We start from the raw sequence: 18,034 nt of genomic DNA, 5'->3' as shown, positions 1-18,034 counted from the left end.
TGGTGGGGGTGGGGTTACAATCTCTCTCACTACAAGGCCTACACACAACACACTTTGTGAGACGCGCCGCGCTAATCTGTCAAATCTTCGCCCGTTCACTGTACACGGAAATGAATAACAACAGTATTATATAAATTCACTATAATACTATACGGAACCAGATCAATAAAAAATGGTCCCAAGAAATAAGGCAACAATAACTTGTTAGGATTTATTATTTTAAGACAGTACACATCTAAATAAATACGACTAGATGTACACAATGGTATATTTCTGCAGATTTCAAAAATCTCTTGGACTAATTCCGCAACAAAATTTTAAACTGAAATTTGTATGATAAACTTTTTTCATTATACGTGAGTAAAAAACGTTTTCTTTGCCTACTATATTTCGATTTACTTATAACTCATTAATGAAACTTATTAATGAAAAATTATGATTAAGTTAATAAATTTGTAAACCAGAGTAAATTTGTAACTTTGATAGCGTTATTAGTATTAGGATATATTACGAAAACTATTACAAACTACACCGTACTTTTCATTTAGGTATAAGTTGGTTAATGCTAATGGTCAATCACTTTGATATTTACATGTATCGTATTGATCTTAACGAAAATATTAGTTAAAACTTCAACGATACAGACTAGAACAATGTTAATTGATTTCGAGCCAAATAGATTCATTTACAGAATCTGCCTTATTTTACATCGTCCTCATTAATACTGTATATAATAAGGACGAATCACAAACATTGTTTTGGATAATGTTACACAGCAATCAATATTCGTGTATGTGTGTATATGTGTGCATACCCATAAGACTGAATATCCCGCCTGCATGATGCCACATTTATTAGAAGGTAAAGTTTCACTTCTAGCTGTAAACAAATATATCAGTAGATTCTAAAACAGCAATTTTAATTCTAAGAAACGCCCTCGTTTTGTGGAAATATTCCGCTGAGTCAACAAAGTTAAAGATTAGACCTGACAAACGAGAACCGCGTACATTCAAAATATAAAAAAAGGTTTGATTAATTCTAGCTTTATTGTCGGTATTGGCTGACCACGCCAAGAGTTCATGGTGCGCCTAACGCAACAGAATTTTACCTAACAATCTCAATGGATCGTATTGCGCACACCAGTAAGTAGCAACTAACGAGCGGAAGCGGCGAGTAATTAAGTTATTAATGCGCCTTGTAATCAACACGCATTCTGCAAGGTGAAGTTACGCCCCGCGCCACGCTGAGTCGCTGTAGTGCGGACTCTGGGTTGAATGGGAGGGAGGGCAGTGCAACAGGTGGCTTTATATCACGCTCATTTTAAATCCTTCAATAATACCGCCCAGCTCGCGAGGACGACCACAATTATATTACATTCGTACAGAACATTCGGAACTACAACACTTCATTGTTATATCTGTCAGTTATCGTTCATCAACATCATCACAGATTCTACACCTCTGATATAACATTCGGAACTTCACCACTTCATTGTTATATCTGTCAGTTATCGTTCATCAACATCATCACAGATACTACACCTCTGATATAACATTCGGAACTACACCACTTCATTGTTATATCTGTCAGTTATCGTTCATCAACATCATCACAGATACTACACCTCTGATATAACATTCGGAACTACATCACTTCATTGTTATATCTGTCAGTTATCGTTCATCAACATCATCACAGATTCTACACCTCTGATATAACATTTCGGAACTTCACCACTTCATTGTTATATCTGTCAGTTTATCGTTCATCAACATCATCACAGATACTACACCTCTGATATAACATTCGGAACTACACCACTTCATTGTTATATCTGTCAGTTATCGTTCATCAACATCATAAACAGATACTACACCTCTGATATAACATTCGGAACTACACAGCTTCGTTGTTATATATGTCAGTTATCGTTATAACATATACTACACTTCTCATGTAGCTTTCTGGTGTATATTTCTAATAATTATACTAAAATATGTCACAAAAACTGATAAAACGGCAAAATAAAAACTCTATATCTGAATGTGACGTTAAAGATTTTTGTTAAGAAGGAGCCTCCACCAACCGGTATGGTCGTGGCTGAGGCCGGGTGAATGGCTGCGTTTCTTTGAACTCACTAATTGATACAGCAGCGAGCCGAGCGAGTTTCAGCTTACTACTGCTAATTAAACCCACCCATCCCCTCACCACCAGACCCACCCCACTCACCTGCCCACTGTGCGCAATTACTGATATGAAAACACAGACTGTACTGTATAACCACTCCGGTGTATCTGCACACACATTCACTTTCAACACCAACACCCCCCCCCAACCCTAGTACTCGTTCTTCCCATATGAGTGTAGAATGGCGAACTTGGAGTTAAATGTGAGAAAAAAATTGAACAGGGTGTATACTGGCCAGATGTGAGTATATTTATTATCTGTCACAGCCGCACGCACAAATACGAGTACCCGTCGCAGCGGCGTTACATGTAAATGCTAACGTAATGCCATTTGGTTCATCCTAGTATCAAAATAATAATACACACCAAGGCTCCAATTACTGTTGCTGTATCATTCACGTTAAGCAACTCCGTTAATAAAAAAAAATGTAATAATCAAAATAATTTCAATAAATAAATTATAAAATAAACCAGTTTTTGGCATTTACGATACAAAAGAACCGTGTTCTGATAATGAGTAAAGAATTGAAAATGAGTCGGTAAAGAATATCAATAAGTTAAGCTACCAAAAGTCATAAAATTAGAATGAGCATGTCTGACAGCTACATAAAATAAAAGTTGTCGTTGAAAACTTAGAATATTTATATAAAGCTATATCTATTTTAAAAACACCTTGTTTACATATGGAGTATTTTTAACTCTTGTAAAAATATATATCGAACGATACAATTCTATTAACAAGAACACAGGGCGGGTTGTGAACAAACTGATTCAGTTAACACCACCACGATCCTGCCACTACTACCGTCTGTGCTGCTACAGAGTTTCAACCGATTCATTCCATGGACAGTTGAAAAACTAATGTTAGTGTCTTTACAAGTATATAGACATACAAAATATTATATCTGGATTAGATCTTGATGATGACTAATACACGGCACTGTGTGCAGTAGTCCTCAGTACTTAGATATCTATTTTACGTCAATCTCGACGTGACAGTGGTGGTTAACATGCATCTAACACAATTTCTTGTTAAGCATGCATAATTATGTTACATCTCACTGTGCAACATTCCTCTGTAATTTGATATCTATTCCAGGCATGTCTTTTAAAGACTTTATCAAAATAATCAGATATAACACTCTATAGCGTAATAGTAAATTATAGTTACAAGTCATTTATCCGTATCTGAATTTCAGACAAATTGAAATTACACGACAAATTGAAGTATGTTATATTCCGTGTTTAAATGTTATTATTAATTTATTCTATTGAAAATAATAATAACTGATAACAAAATTAAATATTACTTATATCCATTTACTTAAATTTGGGACATTTAAAAAATAAACTTTTTATCTCTTAAAACTATTTTCAGTTATACATTAATGTGTCAGCTGTGGTCTGCAATAAAAATGCAATAGCATATTTTAGGACAACTAATTAATTATTGGTCAGAAGTTGGTGTTACCACAAGAGGGAGAAGTTATTACTGAGTAAACATGAACGATTCATATCATAATTATACAAGTAAGAGTTAAAATTCTTTACATAAGTCCATGGGGACTTGAAGATTTAAATTACAATGTACTTGGTAGCGAATAAGTTGTTTTGGAAGAACGATTAATACTGCTGGGCTACATGTTCTACTGTTTACTGGCTCGCAGAACATTCAGTTTCTATCTTTGTTCCACAAACATATTTTTGAGATGTACTCTTCAGGATATGCTGGACACACTAAGACCATGGTGGCACTTACCCTGATAGGACCGCCGAACAGAGGGCCTGCAGCATCTGCCTCGCGCTCAGCGGCCGAGGACATCTGCGCGCGGGCCTGGCGCTCCTTCTCCCGCATGCGATCTCGGTCCACGCTGAAACACACCACCGACAGTCATTAACAAGGCCACAACAAAGGGTGTTACATGCAACAGTCATCTAATACATTCGTGCAATAACCAAATTAGCATCCATTAAATATCTTAGCTTAGGGTTTGCAGAAAACAATTCGGAATCACAGTGTTGTGTACACATTTCACATACAATGTGGTGTTTAAACAAGCTAAAGCAATTAGAGGAAAGACATCATATTAAGGACCAATACAGCTTATGTAGTTGTCGTAAAATAGAGTAGGGGAACGCACGAGGAGTTAGAAACAGGTATCCGACTTTCTGCACGTTTTCTGTTATTTTGTATAACGATTATTATTAGGCAAAAAATCCATAACAAATATCAGTGAAATAATCCAAATCGATTTCAAAGCGAGTCGGACAATTGAATGCAGACTAGCTTCGGAGTTGTTCCATACCGAGCTCATTTCTCGCCCTGGCCGAGACCATATCAGAGTGAGAATACTCGCGCTGCGCACACTGTTGCGACTCGCGCCGAAGGACGTATTAGAGCTATAATTAATGGAGCGGCGCGGAGTAGCGTGGACACGTGACGTAGCATGACGTCACTGTGAAGTCCGGGAAGCTGCCGGCTCGACCCGTACCGTGCCGCCACCGTCGCCGGCTGCTCTGCTGTAATCGTTACCTCTTCACTACTACTACTACTACTGAGACTGATACTGATACTCACGTTTTATTAGAGATTACGCTAGCACTCATTTCACTGACAAATGACTGATTTAACAGAACCCAGTATACAGACAGGAGCTCTTTCGCTTAGTCAATGTGTACTAACTCGAAGTATCTAGTTCAGAATTATCGAATGTTTAACTTTACATTGCGTTCTATGCCAACATTTTTTTTAAACGGCGCGGCGCGACGTTAGAATTTTTAGATTTTTAAATGCATGGTAAATCTTAAATCTAGTAGTAATAAATATTGTATATTTGTATTGCTTATATTATATGTGTATTCTATTTTACTGTCTATTGGTATATAATGTATTACATTCAAAGTGGCAGATTTTCGAGAGTAAGTACTTTTTTACTTCGATATGGGCTATTTGGTAATGTCCGATCATGAATTACTTGGAATCGCAAGTCTATTTATTTCACTAACGGAACAAGAAAATAATTAATGGTGTGATCTGCATATATTCAACAATTAAGTAAATGTTTTAAACAAAATATAGGAACCTAAATACGAGTGATTATAGAGCTCCACAATCATGAACACTGGGGTAGACTTTCAGATGATAAACAATGATTACAACTAAATATGCATAACTACAATTTCAATAAGTTATAGTGTTATGTTTTAAACATTGTCACAAACAAAAGCGTGAATACGAATTATAATACCTCTCCGTTGTCAAAATATGAAAGAACGATTAATTTACTAATTGTGTTTGTGTAAAAGTATTGATATATTTACGAATTGGAGCACACAGCTCCAAACAGCACCGAAGTGGGTCAACCCAGTCCGTATTGTATATCTGGCTGGACTACTGTACAGCAAACAGTCTGTCTGGGTTTAATTGTCGACGTGTACCCTTTGTACAGTGTACAGTTCCAATCAGCAAAGTTCTTATTGCTTGCTCTTAAGCGACCAAAACTTATTAATTCGTATAATAATTCTAAAACACTCCAAGTTTCCCAAAGTTATATATATTATTGAGTTTACTTGAGTTATATCTACATTCCAATCGGTATATCATTTCTCTGCATATATTTCACTGTATTGCACTGAAATAAGCTGTTATCTATTACAACTCATATGATTAGCTATAAGTAATCATTCCCAATATTGTAAACAAGACAAATTGGGTGGGAAGGAAAATAGAATTAAATATAGAGGAACAGAGGGGAAATGCGGACTAGGATACGGTAGAGAGCATAACTTACTTAATCGGAAGGAAAGTAAAGTATCGTTCAGTACCGTAGTTAAACGAGAGGGGAAATGCGGACCAGGATACGATGGAGCAGAACTGGATGGGAAGGAAAATAAGTATCAACCAGTAGTTAAACAATAGAGGGGGAATGCGGACTAGGATACGGTAGAGCACAAATTACTAGATTAGAAGGAAAATAAGTATCGCCCAGTAGTTAAACAATAGAGGGGGAATGCGGACTAGGATACGGTAGAGCACAACTTACTAGATGGGAAGGAAAATAAGTATTACCCAGTAGTTAAACAGAGGGGAAATGCGGACCAGGATACGGTAGAGCACAACTTACTAGATGGGAAGGAAAATAAGTATCACCCAGTAGTTAAACAACAGAGGGGAAATGCGGAACAGGATACGATGGAGCAGAACTGGGTGGGAAGGAAAATAAGTATCACCCAGTAGTTAAACAACAGAGGGGAAATGCGGACCAGGATACGATGGAGCAGAACTGGGTGGGAAGGAAAATAAGTATCACCCAGTAGTTAAACGACAGAGGGGAAATGCGGACCAGGATACGATGGAGCAGAACTGGGTGGGAAGGAAAATAAGTATCACCCAGTAGTTAAACAACAGAGGGGAAATGCGGACCAGGATACGATGGAGCAGAACTGGGTGGGAAGGAAAATAAGTATCACCCAGTAGTTAAACAACAGAGGGGAAATGCGGACCAGGATACGGTAGAGCACAACTTACTAGATGGGAAGGAAATAAGTATCACCCAGTAGTTAAACAACAGAGGGGAAATGCGGACCAGGATACGGTAGAGCACAAAATGGACGGGAAGAAAGAGGTCGCTGGAGGCTAAGATTTCACCTTGTCCCAGTTGCCGAGTGCCTTTCGACATATTCTCTCCTAGCATTCGCGCCTGCCGTTGTGTCCCCCTGAGTGCCTAGCGGTTCGACACTATTACATGCGTTTTAGAAGAAAACCCTGGTCTTAAAATGATACTCTTTACATAATTCTATGAAGTGTAACATTATGTTGAGGATAAAACTAACGGTCGTTTGTGAAAAATATTCTGTTTAAATGCGATTTTCTAAATACGACTGTGAATTATTATACACAAATGTAACATCGCAACCGCAATATCTTCCTCCTAAGGGGTTTGAACCAGTAAACAAATTAACTAGCTCAGTTTGTAGACCAGAGACCAGACATGGCTGGTACATATGGTTACGGTTGTATAGCGTCCACCGCACCACTGTTTTATGGGTTCATTTCTCTAAGTGCGTCTGCTGCTCCTCTCCCATCTCAGCTACAGACGACATCATACGGTTCGTCGGCTGTGCGCACAGGTTTATCATGCACAGTTATAAAATACTAAACTGACACTTGTATAAAACTTTAAGTTAATTTAATATAACTTATACGTTACATAAATGTGTGTTTTTCACTTTAACTGGAGTGTCCGGTTTAAATAGTTGTTGCTTATACAGGTAAATTATCAACTGTCATTATATGGAAGCACAGTTAAGGTGGGCACACGACGAAATCAGCTGTTTAAATTTTAACAAATCTGATCAACTAAAAACAGTACAAAACCAAAGTAAATATATCTTGTAAACACATATTTTATAAGCATTTTCACTGTTCAATCTATAATTTCACTTATATTACGAGATACATTATTCAACAAGCCCCAATTACTTTACAAATAGAAAAATAAACATTTCGAAACCTTTTCTTCAGAATATTTGTTGGAATATTAAATCGGTAACTAACATTATAATTTTGAACAATGTAAACTGCTGTTCCTAATGGTGCACTATAGGGGTTATTCGCCTATAGATTGCACAATCAAGTCTTTCTCTTAACCCTCCAACTGGCAGTCATTTTTTCCTGTAGTGGCGGCATGTTTTCGAGCCTCGTGCAAGGGTTTTTTTTAAAAATGTATTAAAAATATAAATTAAAAGTAATATATATATATAGAAGTATATATATTTTTGTGTTCAGAATTAAACATATAATATTATTAGTATTTAAATTTGGCCTTAAAAAAAATGTTTACTAAAATTTTTTTTCCATGAAATTCAAAATTTACATTTTTTTTTTTTATTTGGGGGGGGGACCATACCTAGTAAACCTAGTTATAGTAAGAAAACTATAAAAGTGAGAGTACCATTGTGTGTCAAATTTATTCTAGTTTCAGAAACACATAAGCATTATACAAATTTATGAAACTATAATAACACTATATAACAAAAAGCAGCGATGCGCATAAATTGTGAAAATAGGGTGTATATGTAAGAGTTTGATAATAAAAGTTTTACTAATACAGTTTTACTTCAATACATGTTATATTGCATATTTTATTACTCAGAATGAAGTAAACTATACAGCAGTAGTAAAATAAATTCCATAACTTTTTTTTTGAAGAGTCGAAAAAAGTTTCATTTTGTCATTACTCAAAACTTTTGCGAAAAATTTTCGAGAAATTTATTTATTCTAAAATATATTTATTTGCACTACTGCAATATTTAACAATTCACCACACTAAACACAACACTAAAACACAAATAAACCTACTAAAACTTACTAATAAATACGACTCGTCACATCAACAACTCAGACGGCATCGACAACATGGCGGTCACATCTTTTACGTTCCAAACTACGAACTTGGTACGTTGCAACTACAATACAAAGAGGAATAAAACTATAGTATTCCTTAGGCTTTTTTTTCCCCGAATCCAATGGTGCATGAATCGAATCGATACGTTGCCGGAATATACTGTTATGAGTGATTATGCAAGGGAATGTTTGTTTATCAAAATTTTGACGAACAACAATCCGCTAAGGGTTATGTTTATCAAAATTTTGATAAACAACAGTTGGAGGGTTAAGACTGTAATTACTTTTTCTTACTAAAAATAGTATAAATTCCTAATCTCATTATTTCGGCGCCCAGGTCTAACCTTCTTCAACACTTGGAGTTTAAGGAAATTCTGTAATAAATGTTGTAAAAATAAACACAAAGAAAGGGGATTAACACGAAGAAGGAGGTAGCCCGGCAGTGAAACAATGGTGCAGCCAATTAACTCAGGACTCACCTCCTCACTTACATTGCGCGTCACACTCCTACTGTGGAGAACCCAGTCCGCAGTCCGATAAATATTGGGAATTTAAGGAATACATGTTCTACTCTATGTTGTCAGAACAATACAATATACCATTTTGTTTGTAATGTTATTAATATTAACTTAAAAATGTAATCTTTAATTGTAAGGACTATAAAAAACGTTTATTTTATAGCGGTCCTTGGTCATCATGACATGGGACAGCGGTCATGACCACACCAAACTTCATTACTGTTGGCGAACAGTAAGGCATTGTCCCCATCTGTATATCACCATAAGCAATACATAGGCCTCACAATGAACACGAGGTGAGGGCGGGCGCGGCGTCAACATGAATGACGCTTGCTTGCACCGCAGCAGCCTTCACTGTTAAAATAGCTGGTGGGCTGGCCACAGTGTCACACTCGAGACAAGTTACTACTCCATACCCACTACTTGATATACAACTACGTGGTAAACACTACTTACCGAGCGCCAGAAGAACATATCAGTGTTCTCAACCAATGCTGTAACAAACCGCGGCGTGACGTAGTCAGTAGCCTACTCACGGCGTGAATCATCGTCCATTTATCGGCGAGTCGCCGCCGTAAGCTATCCTAGCCTATATACTCTCAGTGAGTCACCGGTATGGGATACGGATGGTCAACACTAAACTGCGATGTTATTTGTCTCGAGAATGTCCCTAACTCATGAATGCTATTCAATGCCACTTATGATGTATGTATTACCAGGAATTAAATTGTCAATTTCCTTTCCACGACCCCACTCCTCAAATCAAGCTTTCTCCTGTATGGATTTGTATTATAAACTATCTAGATATCGAAACATGAGCCCTGTATGAACACATTCGTAGAACCAGGGCCGTGCGCAGAATTTTATTTAGGGGGGGGGTTCTATACTTATTTTATGAAATAAAAAAGAAGAAACTTAAATAAGTAATATATTAAAAATTAATACGTATGGAAAATGAGTTTATTATAAAATTGTAAAACTACATACTTTTAATACATTTGTAACTCATTCTTTAAACAAAGTATAAACACTTTTTCAAATAAAAACATATGTGATCTACTCTTTCAATAAGTTGATGCGTCGAGGTACAGAAAAAAAATTCATCTAATACTGAGTTCACATCTACTTCAATGTCTCGATGAATGTTCAGTGATGCCAATCCGTTCAATCGATTTTCACTCATGGTAGAACGCAAATAATTTTTCAACCTGCGTAATGTTGAGAAAGAGCGTTCGTTTGTCGAAGTTGTTACTGGTAGTACAGCCATTACCCTCAAGATTTTATGGACATTAGGAAAAGCATCCTCATTGCAGACATCAAGAGCATCGAGAGAACTTAGAATTAAACTGATATATGGAAACAATATGATATATCCCAATCTTCGAGGGGGGGGGGGTTTGAACCCCCAAACCCCCCCCCCGCCCCATGCGCACGGGCCTGCGTAGAACACATGTAGAGTAAATTATAATACGCTAAAATTTAATGCATGTTGGCACTTAACGATCTCTATCTGGCACAAACTGCGTTTTTTATTTCGTCAACTGAATACGTAACGAATAACTACTAAGATGTATGGCTAATTTTAGATTATAATTATTGAAAACTGTTCTATATGTAGTACTAATTATTTATGTACATATTACTTAATATTTATGTTTAAATAATTTGGAGTAGGTAGTTGTTATTTAGTTATTGGTTAGATGTTAAAATACAAACTTGTATTTTAAGTAGTATCAAAACAAAGCAGCTATTTTGAATTCCTTACTCCTGGGAAACAGGCATAATGGCTAAAGAGGTTTATTCAGCGTCATGATTTCAATAAAATAATAAATAAGAAGTATATTCAAAAATAAAAATTATTATTAAATCTCTCAGGATGACATGAAATTCGTGATAATGATATTTACACGTACTGTAGAGAAACATTCGCGTCTGGGAGTGGTAGTGTTAAAACAAAATTAATCTTAAAATCTAATTGTTGTGCCATTAACAATTGACCAAATAAAGCATTGGATGCAACATTAAACAATTGCTAATAACTGAGACCGACAGTTGTGTACCCACCCGCCTCGATACAGTATGTGAGGCTTAGCTTGTCAACATTAAACAATTGCTAATAACTGAGACCGACAGTGTTGTGTACCCACCCGCCTCGATACAGTATGTGAGGCTTAGCTTGTCAACATTAAACAATTGCTAATAACTGAGACCGACAGTTGTGTACCCACCCGCCTCGATACAGTATGTGAGGCTTAGCTTGTCAACATTAAACAATTGCTAATAACTGAGACCGACAGTTGTGTACCCACCCGCCTCGATACAGTATGTGAGGCTTAGCTTGTCAACATTAAACAATTGCTAATAACTGAGACCGACAGTTGTGTACCCACCCGCCTCGATACAGTATGTGAGGCTTAGCTTGTCAACATTAAACAATTGCTAATAACTGAGACCGACAGTGTTGTGTACCCACCCGCCTCGATACAGTATGTGAGGCTTAGCTTGTCAACATTAAACAATTGCTAATAACTGAGACCGACAGTTGTGTACCCACCCGCCTCGATACAGTATGTGAGGCTTAGCTTGTCAACATTAAACAATTGCTAATAACTGAGACCGACAGTTGTGTACCCACCCGCCTCGATACAGTATGTGAGGCTTAGCTTGTGCTTGAGTGTAGTACACCTGTCAACAGTGTTACGTCGTATCCTACCGATCAACATTTACCCGCTAGCTTTGGCCCTGTGTCTTCGACCCCACACACTTGGCAGGTAGGGTCAGAGACACAACAGAACATGCCGCACAGAGTACAGTACGCGCGCTGAGGTTCGGCCCTGCCGTTGCCCTACTAACCAAATTAAACAATTGACTCTCCAATGATCCATCACGGACGGCAATGTTTAATTCTCGCTCGACAATCAACTTATGGTTAGGCCCAACTTCCTGTACAAATAAAATTCTGAAACTTCGCAGATCTATTTTCCTGTTTATGCCAATGCTAATGGATGTATTAAGTTTCAATGTCTTATTACTTTTCTTCAATAAAATATATTTTAAAATTAACTGTGCCAAAATTGTGTTATAAAAAAGTTTGTATGTGAGGATTTTTTTAATTTTTAGTCAGGAAACTTTCACCAGCGGAAAAGTTTTTTCTGAATGAACTGAAGTTAATTTTAGATTTAACTTTTTTCAGATACATAGTTTAGGTTAGCCGTAACTTAGTCTGAAGTGGAATGTATCACCGACACCGCTGCCCGGTACAGTTTATGGCCCATTCACATCACTACTAACTAAAACTAATGAATTGTGAATAACGCACTTAAACAACCTGTCCACTTCTAACAACAGTGAATACTCGACTGTGAGGGAGAACAGGGACAATAAATATTCAGACTGCAGCGGGCCAAACATTGGCGGATGTCTGCAGAACAGTTGTTATATCGGGCAATCCACCCGTCCCCCGCCATAGTCCGCTCGGTTGACTCGGAGCCGAACCTTCAGCGCGCGTACTGTACTGTCGTTAGGCGCTTATAATAAAACGACCTCTCATACGTCTGGCTTGAGTTCTGTATCTCACCTTCCGAATTTCAACATTGCTTGCATTTTTTTACGTACAAGTCCTCTATTCTATACTTTAAAGGATAACAGATTTGAACCCAGTTTCCCAATTATTAATTCACTAGATTTACATCGAAAAACATTGCCCTATTTAGAGTTCTATTTAAATTTGTAATTGTTTAGGTCATTTATGGTTATGGTTACAATATGTTTATACACGGTTATTCTAAGCCGAATAAAAAATCAAACATTGGTCCGTCGTAAATTTATTGGATTTTTAAGAAATATTAATTCAAATTATCGTCCCATATGTCCCAGATTTGCAGTAGGCATTTCTAAATTAATCGGCTATGAAAACTTTCAAAAATTTATAATTTAATTACCAATCATGTCTTTGTTATAAATGACTATTCTTTTTCATTTGTTTTATTAGTTGTAACACAGTTATTCTTAGCTTAATAAGGATAACATTTGGAATACCAAAGCAGTACATAAGTACCACCCTTCCACAATGTATGCGGGATCCTTTACGTCCGTTAGGTCTTTAAAGATAAGATTTTAACTGTTTCAATTTTTCAGAATTCGAGTGTAAGTATTTTGTTGTGCCTAATACGTTTTTACTTGAGTTAATTGATATTCTCAAAAAGACTACTAAATAGGTTTGAAGTACATTGAACAAACGACGGCTGTATCTTCAAATAGTGTAATACTTGTTACATCATAGCATGATCAAGGTCAGCTCGGGTTGTTGTAAATAAGACTCTTATAGACACGGTGGGTCCGATGGTAGAGGGAGGAGGGGGGAGGGGTGTTAATGCAGTTGCTTCCGGGACATTCGCGAGGATTCCTCCCCCAATCCACCCCTATACCAACCGCTCTACTCACACCTAACCCAGCAAATCTGTCAGCTTGTATATATTTTAAATATTTGTTCACACAATATAGTTTTATTGCTTTATGAGATTTTACTGTGAACAAAAATTATTTCATAAATAGCAAGACTTTAATGGAGCCTTATGCCATTACAGAGATATTTTGTAATAAAATTATTACAAGTAGGATTATTTATACTATTCCGATAGAGTATTATATAACGATCAGACCTTATCACCGACCAAGAATTTAAATTTAACGTTATAATATTTATAAATTATTATGTTCTGAAGTCCGCCTAAATGTTGGAAAATAAAACCACGAAGATGTAATGTTAGAAAAGAAGCGGCACACGGTGGAATGTTTTACTAGTGAACTTGCATACAAGGCCAGAAAGAGAAAGTCAGCCGGCTACTAAGTAGCTGAAGATGGGATAATCCACCATGTCCACACACACACTGGCAGGGTACACCCAGTGTGTGGGGTCTCGCGGACTGATAGCCGAGGAACTGTCATCTACCCTATCCTCTTATAAAGCTTGTGGCTGACAGCACAAACGTAGAGCTGGCCAGATAAAATATAACATTACATCCACACACTCATTAATCGATATTACCAACTACCTAAACTTTTAATAGTTTTAACACCGGCACACTACATATAGTTGACATGAGCTTATTCACCCTGCTTATTCAATTCGGGGAGATACTAAAGTTGAGATCCTACTAAATTGTGTTCGCTTCCCGAGTATATCTATATTTTTAATTCGTTAAAAATTACAAAAAAATTTATAAAATATACTATATCCATGAATATAAAAAACTAAACTAGCACAGCCATGGTATTATGCGGCATGTTAGATTGCTGGTATGATGACATATACATATCAGCGTTGAAATGTCATAACTTATATACGACCATACAGCATAGTCACGTATATATGAGTGCCGTATACGATTAACTAACAATGTCACCGGCCTGCCAAACAGCGTGCAGCCGCCGCGCCGCCAAAACTCGCAGGCGACAACAGTGCAAAAATGTAATTTTCCACTCGGTTATTTTATCTGCCTTGTGGGGGAGACCATGACGAAGAACAGCCACCCAAATTCAATAACATATTACAAGAGATTGCGAGATTAACCCCACGCAGTAAACAAAATGCAATTGTAGAATGGCGTCTGTTAAAAATGCCACTATTAAAATTTTTATTATGAAGGAAAAGTGCAAAGAAATGTATGTTACGGAGTGTCAATACTAAATATATCTTTTAGTGGAGTAGCATTTAAATAAGGCACAATTTACTAACAACGCTAAAGCAAATATTCCTCTATACTCTATATCATGTCAATATTTCAATAAACAGCTTCGGACACATTTATACGTAAAATTGCATTTTTAAATATAAGCAACGTTTAAGAACAAAATGAATAATATAAAAAGAAAAGGAACGGAAGACCATCACTTGAAGCTAGCGTTACAACAGTTAAGGTTGTTGTCTTGTTACATGTTGTTACAGATGTTGTTCTACTCTCCACTAGATAGCGAGTGAGGAATGACGTCTGTTGAAGGGTAATGTCGCCAGCTAACCTTGGCCTAGGGTTATCTATCAGTTCTGCATGGTTCAATAAGCCCCCACTCTGCATATCCCAAATCTTAGACAATGTTAGGCAATCTGATTGTAACTCTCAAATATGTCTATATAAGTTTAACGAATGAAAACCAAACTATACAGAAATTGGTTTAATAGTACTTGACTTTGATTTTAGTTATAGTGATCTAAATAAAAAATAGTATTAAACAATTGACATATTATGATGTAACGTATTTCCGAGATACATTTATAATTACACGCAAATGTACATGCTTTTCCAATAATTGAATTTTAAAACCCATAGAAAACGCAGACAATAAATACTTAAACAAAACCACGCAATGAGTGCAGTGAATAATATATACCATAACAAAAATATATTATTCATGTTCTAAAATTTCACTTTGATATGGATCTGTTACATTTACTTATTTCTATACCATTAGACTAACAAGAATAATCATTTCAAAATATACTCGCTGGCAAACACTTCATTCTCAGATGAATTATTTGATGATTTAACTTTTATACGAAAGATACGGTTAGGTGGATACAACTATACTAACACGACAAGCGGATACCCAACACATATAAAGCAAGGGACTATATATTTAATATCATTCAAAAATTAATTGTACGAATACTACTATAATCATTACCAGCCCGGAAATAAATTAAACCCCTTTGAATGTATTTTTCACTCAGTAAAGGGAACACTGATGATGTTTAATGAACGATATTCAATACTTCCAATTAAACAAGAAAATATAAAACGTTCTAAAAACATATCTTTTAATTAAATATTTACAATACTATTAGGTTTTAGTAAAATTATTATGAGAATAAATCTAATATGTAGTTTATAATCACTATTCAGAGAAAAAGAAATTATACAAATTATTGAATAAAAAGGCCAAATATAATAGTATTACGAAAGCATGAAAACTGTGCAACGTGGCCGAAGATCAAATTATTCCAGGGTAGCACTTTACACTTCAGGATGAAATATTTGCTGATTCATTCCTAATACGATCTGTATCAATAACATGCTTGAAGGAATGACGCGACGTTTAACCCAATCAAAAGTGAGGTAAAATTGTTTCGACATCTATTCCTAGTATTTCTATAAATTCCTGAAAATTAACATGATAATCCATATCTCAATTTACAACTTGAGAATTTGAAAAATAATTCGCCGTTAACAAATATTGAAGTGAATTAGGGATGTACAACCGTTGAAAAATTAATTTTACGAGTACTTTTATAATCATAATCAGTCAAGCAATCATCGACATTTGAAAAGTGATTCACCACAAAAAAAAAAAAAAAAAAACAAACAAAACAAATTAACACGACAAATGTTAACTTACGTGACTGCTGACGATCTTTTCAAACTAATCAAAGGGCGGGTAGGTGCTGGTGTTTCTTTACTTCTTATCGTGGAACACTGCGCCAGTTGTGCTTTACGCATTGTTGTCGCATATTGAGATACAGGTGGTAACGTGATCTTTATCAAAGGGCGGGTAGGTGCTGGTGGTTCTTCACGTCTTATCGTGGAACACTGCGCCAGTTGTGCTTTACGCATTGTTGACGCATACTGTGATACAGGTGGTAACGTGATCTTAATCAGAGGACCGTAAGGTGCCGCCGTATCCATAACTGATGTTTTACCAGGACACAATGACACAACAACCCTTCAGCGCTGACTAACGAGGTTAGATACTAAGGTGGTTGGAAGTCTTAACCCAAAATTCGGCGTCCCCACCCAGGTACCCCTTTCACCACTCTCCCATTGGTTTACATGCATAATAGCCAGTTCTAGGGAAATCCGCCCCCGACCAATCCCTCTCCCCCACCACCAAACTAAGACAATAGGCCGACCGGCAACTTAGGAGTCTTAGAAGTGATATGTCCTACCAAAAAATACTAAAATAATTAACAAAATACTACCTATTTCCTGCCCCAGCTAAAACCTACTTATGGGTTCATATCTCTGGCACTTCCTTACGAACTGCTCCTGTACCAACCGGACACGCAGCTGTATTTACTAATTACAAAGTAACCAAATATTTGGTTATAATACCGGATATAAGTATTATGACCTATTTTCAGAATTAGACGTTAGTCCCCATGTCATAGTAAACAATATTGAATAACAACAAATGACCAATCATTGTTCACTTCTAATATTAAGATGGTCAGTTAAAACTTCTTAAAGATACCAAATATAATTTATTTTCAAGTATTTAATAAAACATTTTAACATAAATATATTCATTATCTCCTATTATACGATTAGTTATGTTAATTAGCCAATTATTAAATGAAAAGTTTCAACTGTTCACCTACTCCTTAAATTTGCATGAAATACTGATGATATTTCTCAATATTGAGTACCGTAAAGCATAAAAATGTTTATATGACATTTTTAAAACCGTGAGATAAACGACCGAAAAACGTATTCCACTAACCACACCCATTTAGTCAGAGAAATCAAGTTTTTTTTCATTTACAGAGTCCCAAAATCAATTAAAACCCAAGGAATGTTAACGAGTTATTGTAGTTTCCATCTCTATCATGACGCAGGCCGGAACGTGTGAACTAACGATTTATCATTACCAGTATAGCATTTAATACAAATAAGACAGTATACTACATTTTTCGAACATAGGTTTTTAGTAACTCATTCCAAGTTGGAGTATTCTTGATGAACGTAAAACGGCCAACATTTACTGTGATAATTCTTCTACAATAACACTTAAATTTTAACTATTTTCGCAAGAGTTAATGGTACAGTAAATACTATTTTACTGGACTTTATAAGAATTTTATTCGAATCATTCATTAGTTGATTAAGAGCAAAATCACTCCGAAAGATATTCATGCCTTCTTAAATTTACAA

At 36.2% G+C, this 18,034-nt stretch overlaps 1 protein-coding gene across 7 annotated transcripts in view; it reads right to left on the bottom strand.

The window, feature by feature from the left end:
- Positions 1-18,034, bottom strand: part of LOC124357445 (AF4/FMR2 family member lilli) — a 278,880-nt gene that overhangs the window by 55,565 nt on the left and 205,281 nt on the right. For 4 of the 7 annotated variants that reach the window (XM_046809262.1, XM_046809263.1, XM_046809264.1 and 1 more), the window contains exon 2: positions 3,946-4,057. In XM_046809262.1, coding sequence (XP_046665218.1) covers positions 3,946-4,057 — 112 coding nt within the window. Of the gene's footprint in view, positions 1-3,945; positions 4,058-4,492; positions 4,513-9,566; positions 9,674-18,034 lie in introns of those variants that run through there. The other 3 variants (XM_046809259.1, XM_046809260.1, XM_046809266.1) reach the window with 2 other exon arrangements.

Source organism: Homalodisca vitripennis, chromosome 3, assembly GCF_021130785.1.
Source record: "Homalodisca vitripennis isolate AUS2020 chromosome 3, UT_GWSS_2.1, whole genome shotgun sequence".
Classification (NCBI taxonomy): domain Eukaryota; kingdom Metazoa; phylum Arthropoda; class Insecta; order Hemiptera; family Cicadellidae; genus Homalodisca; species Homalodisca vitripennis.
This window is presented reverse-complemented; position numbering and strand designations above follow the sequence as displayed.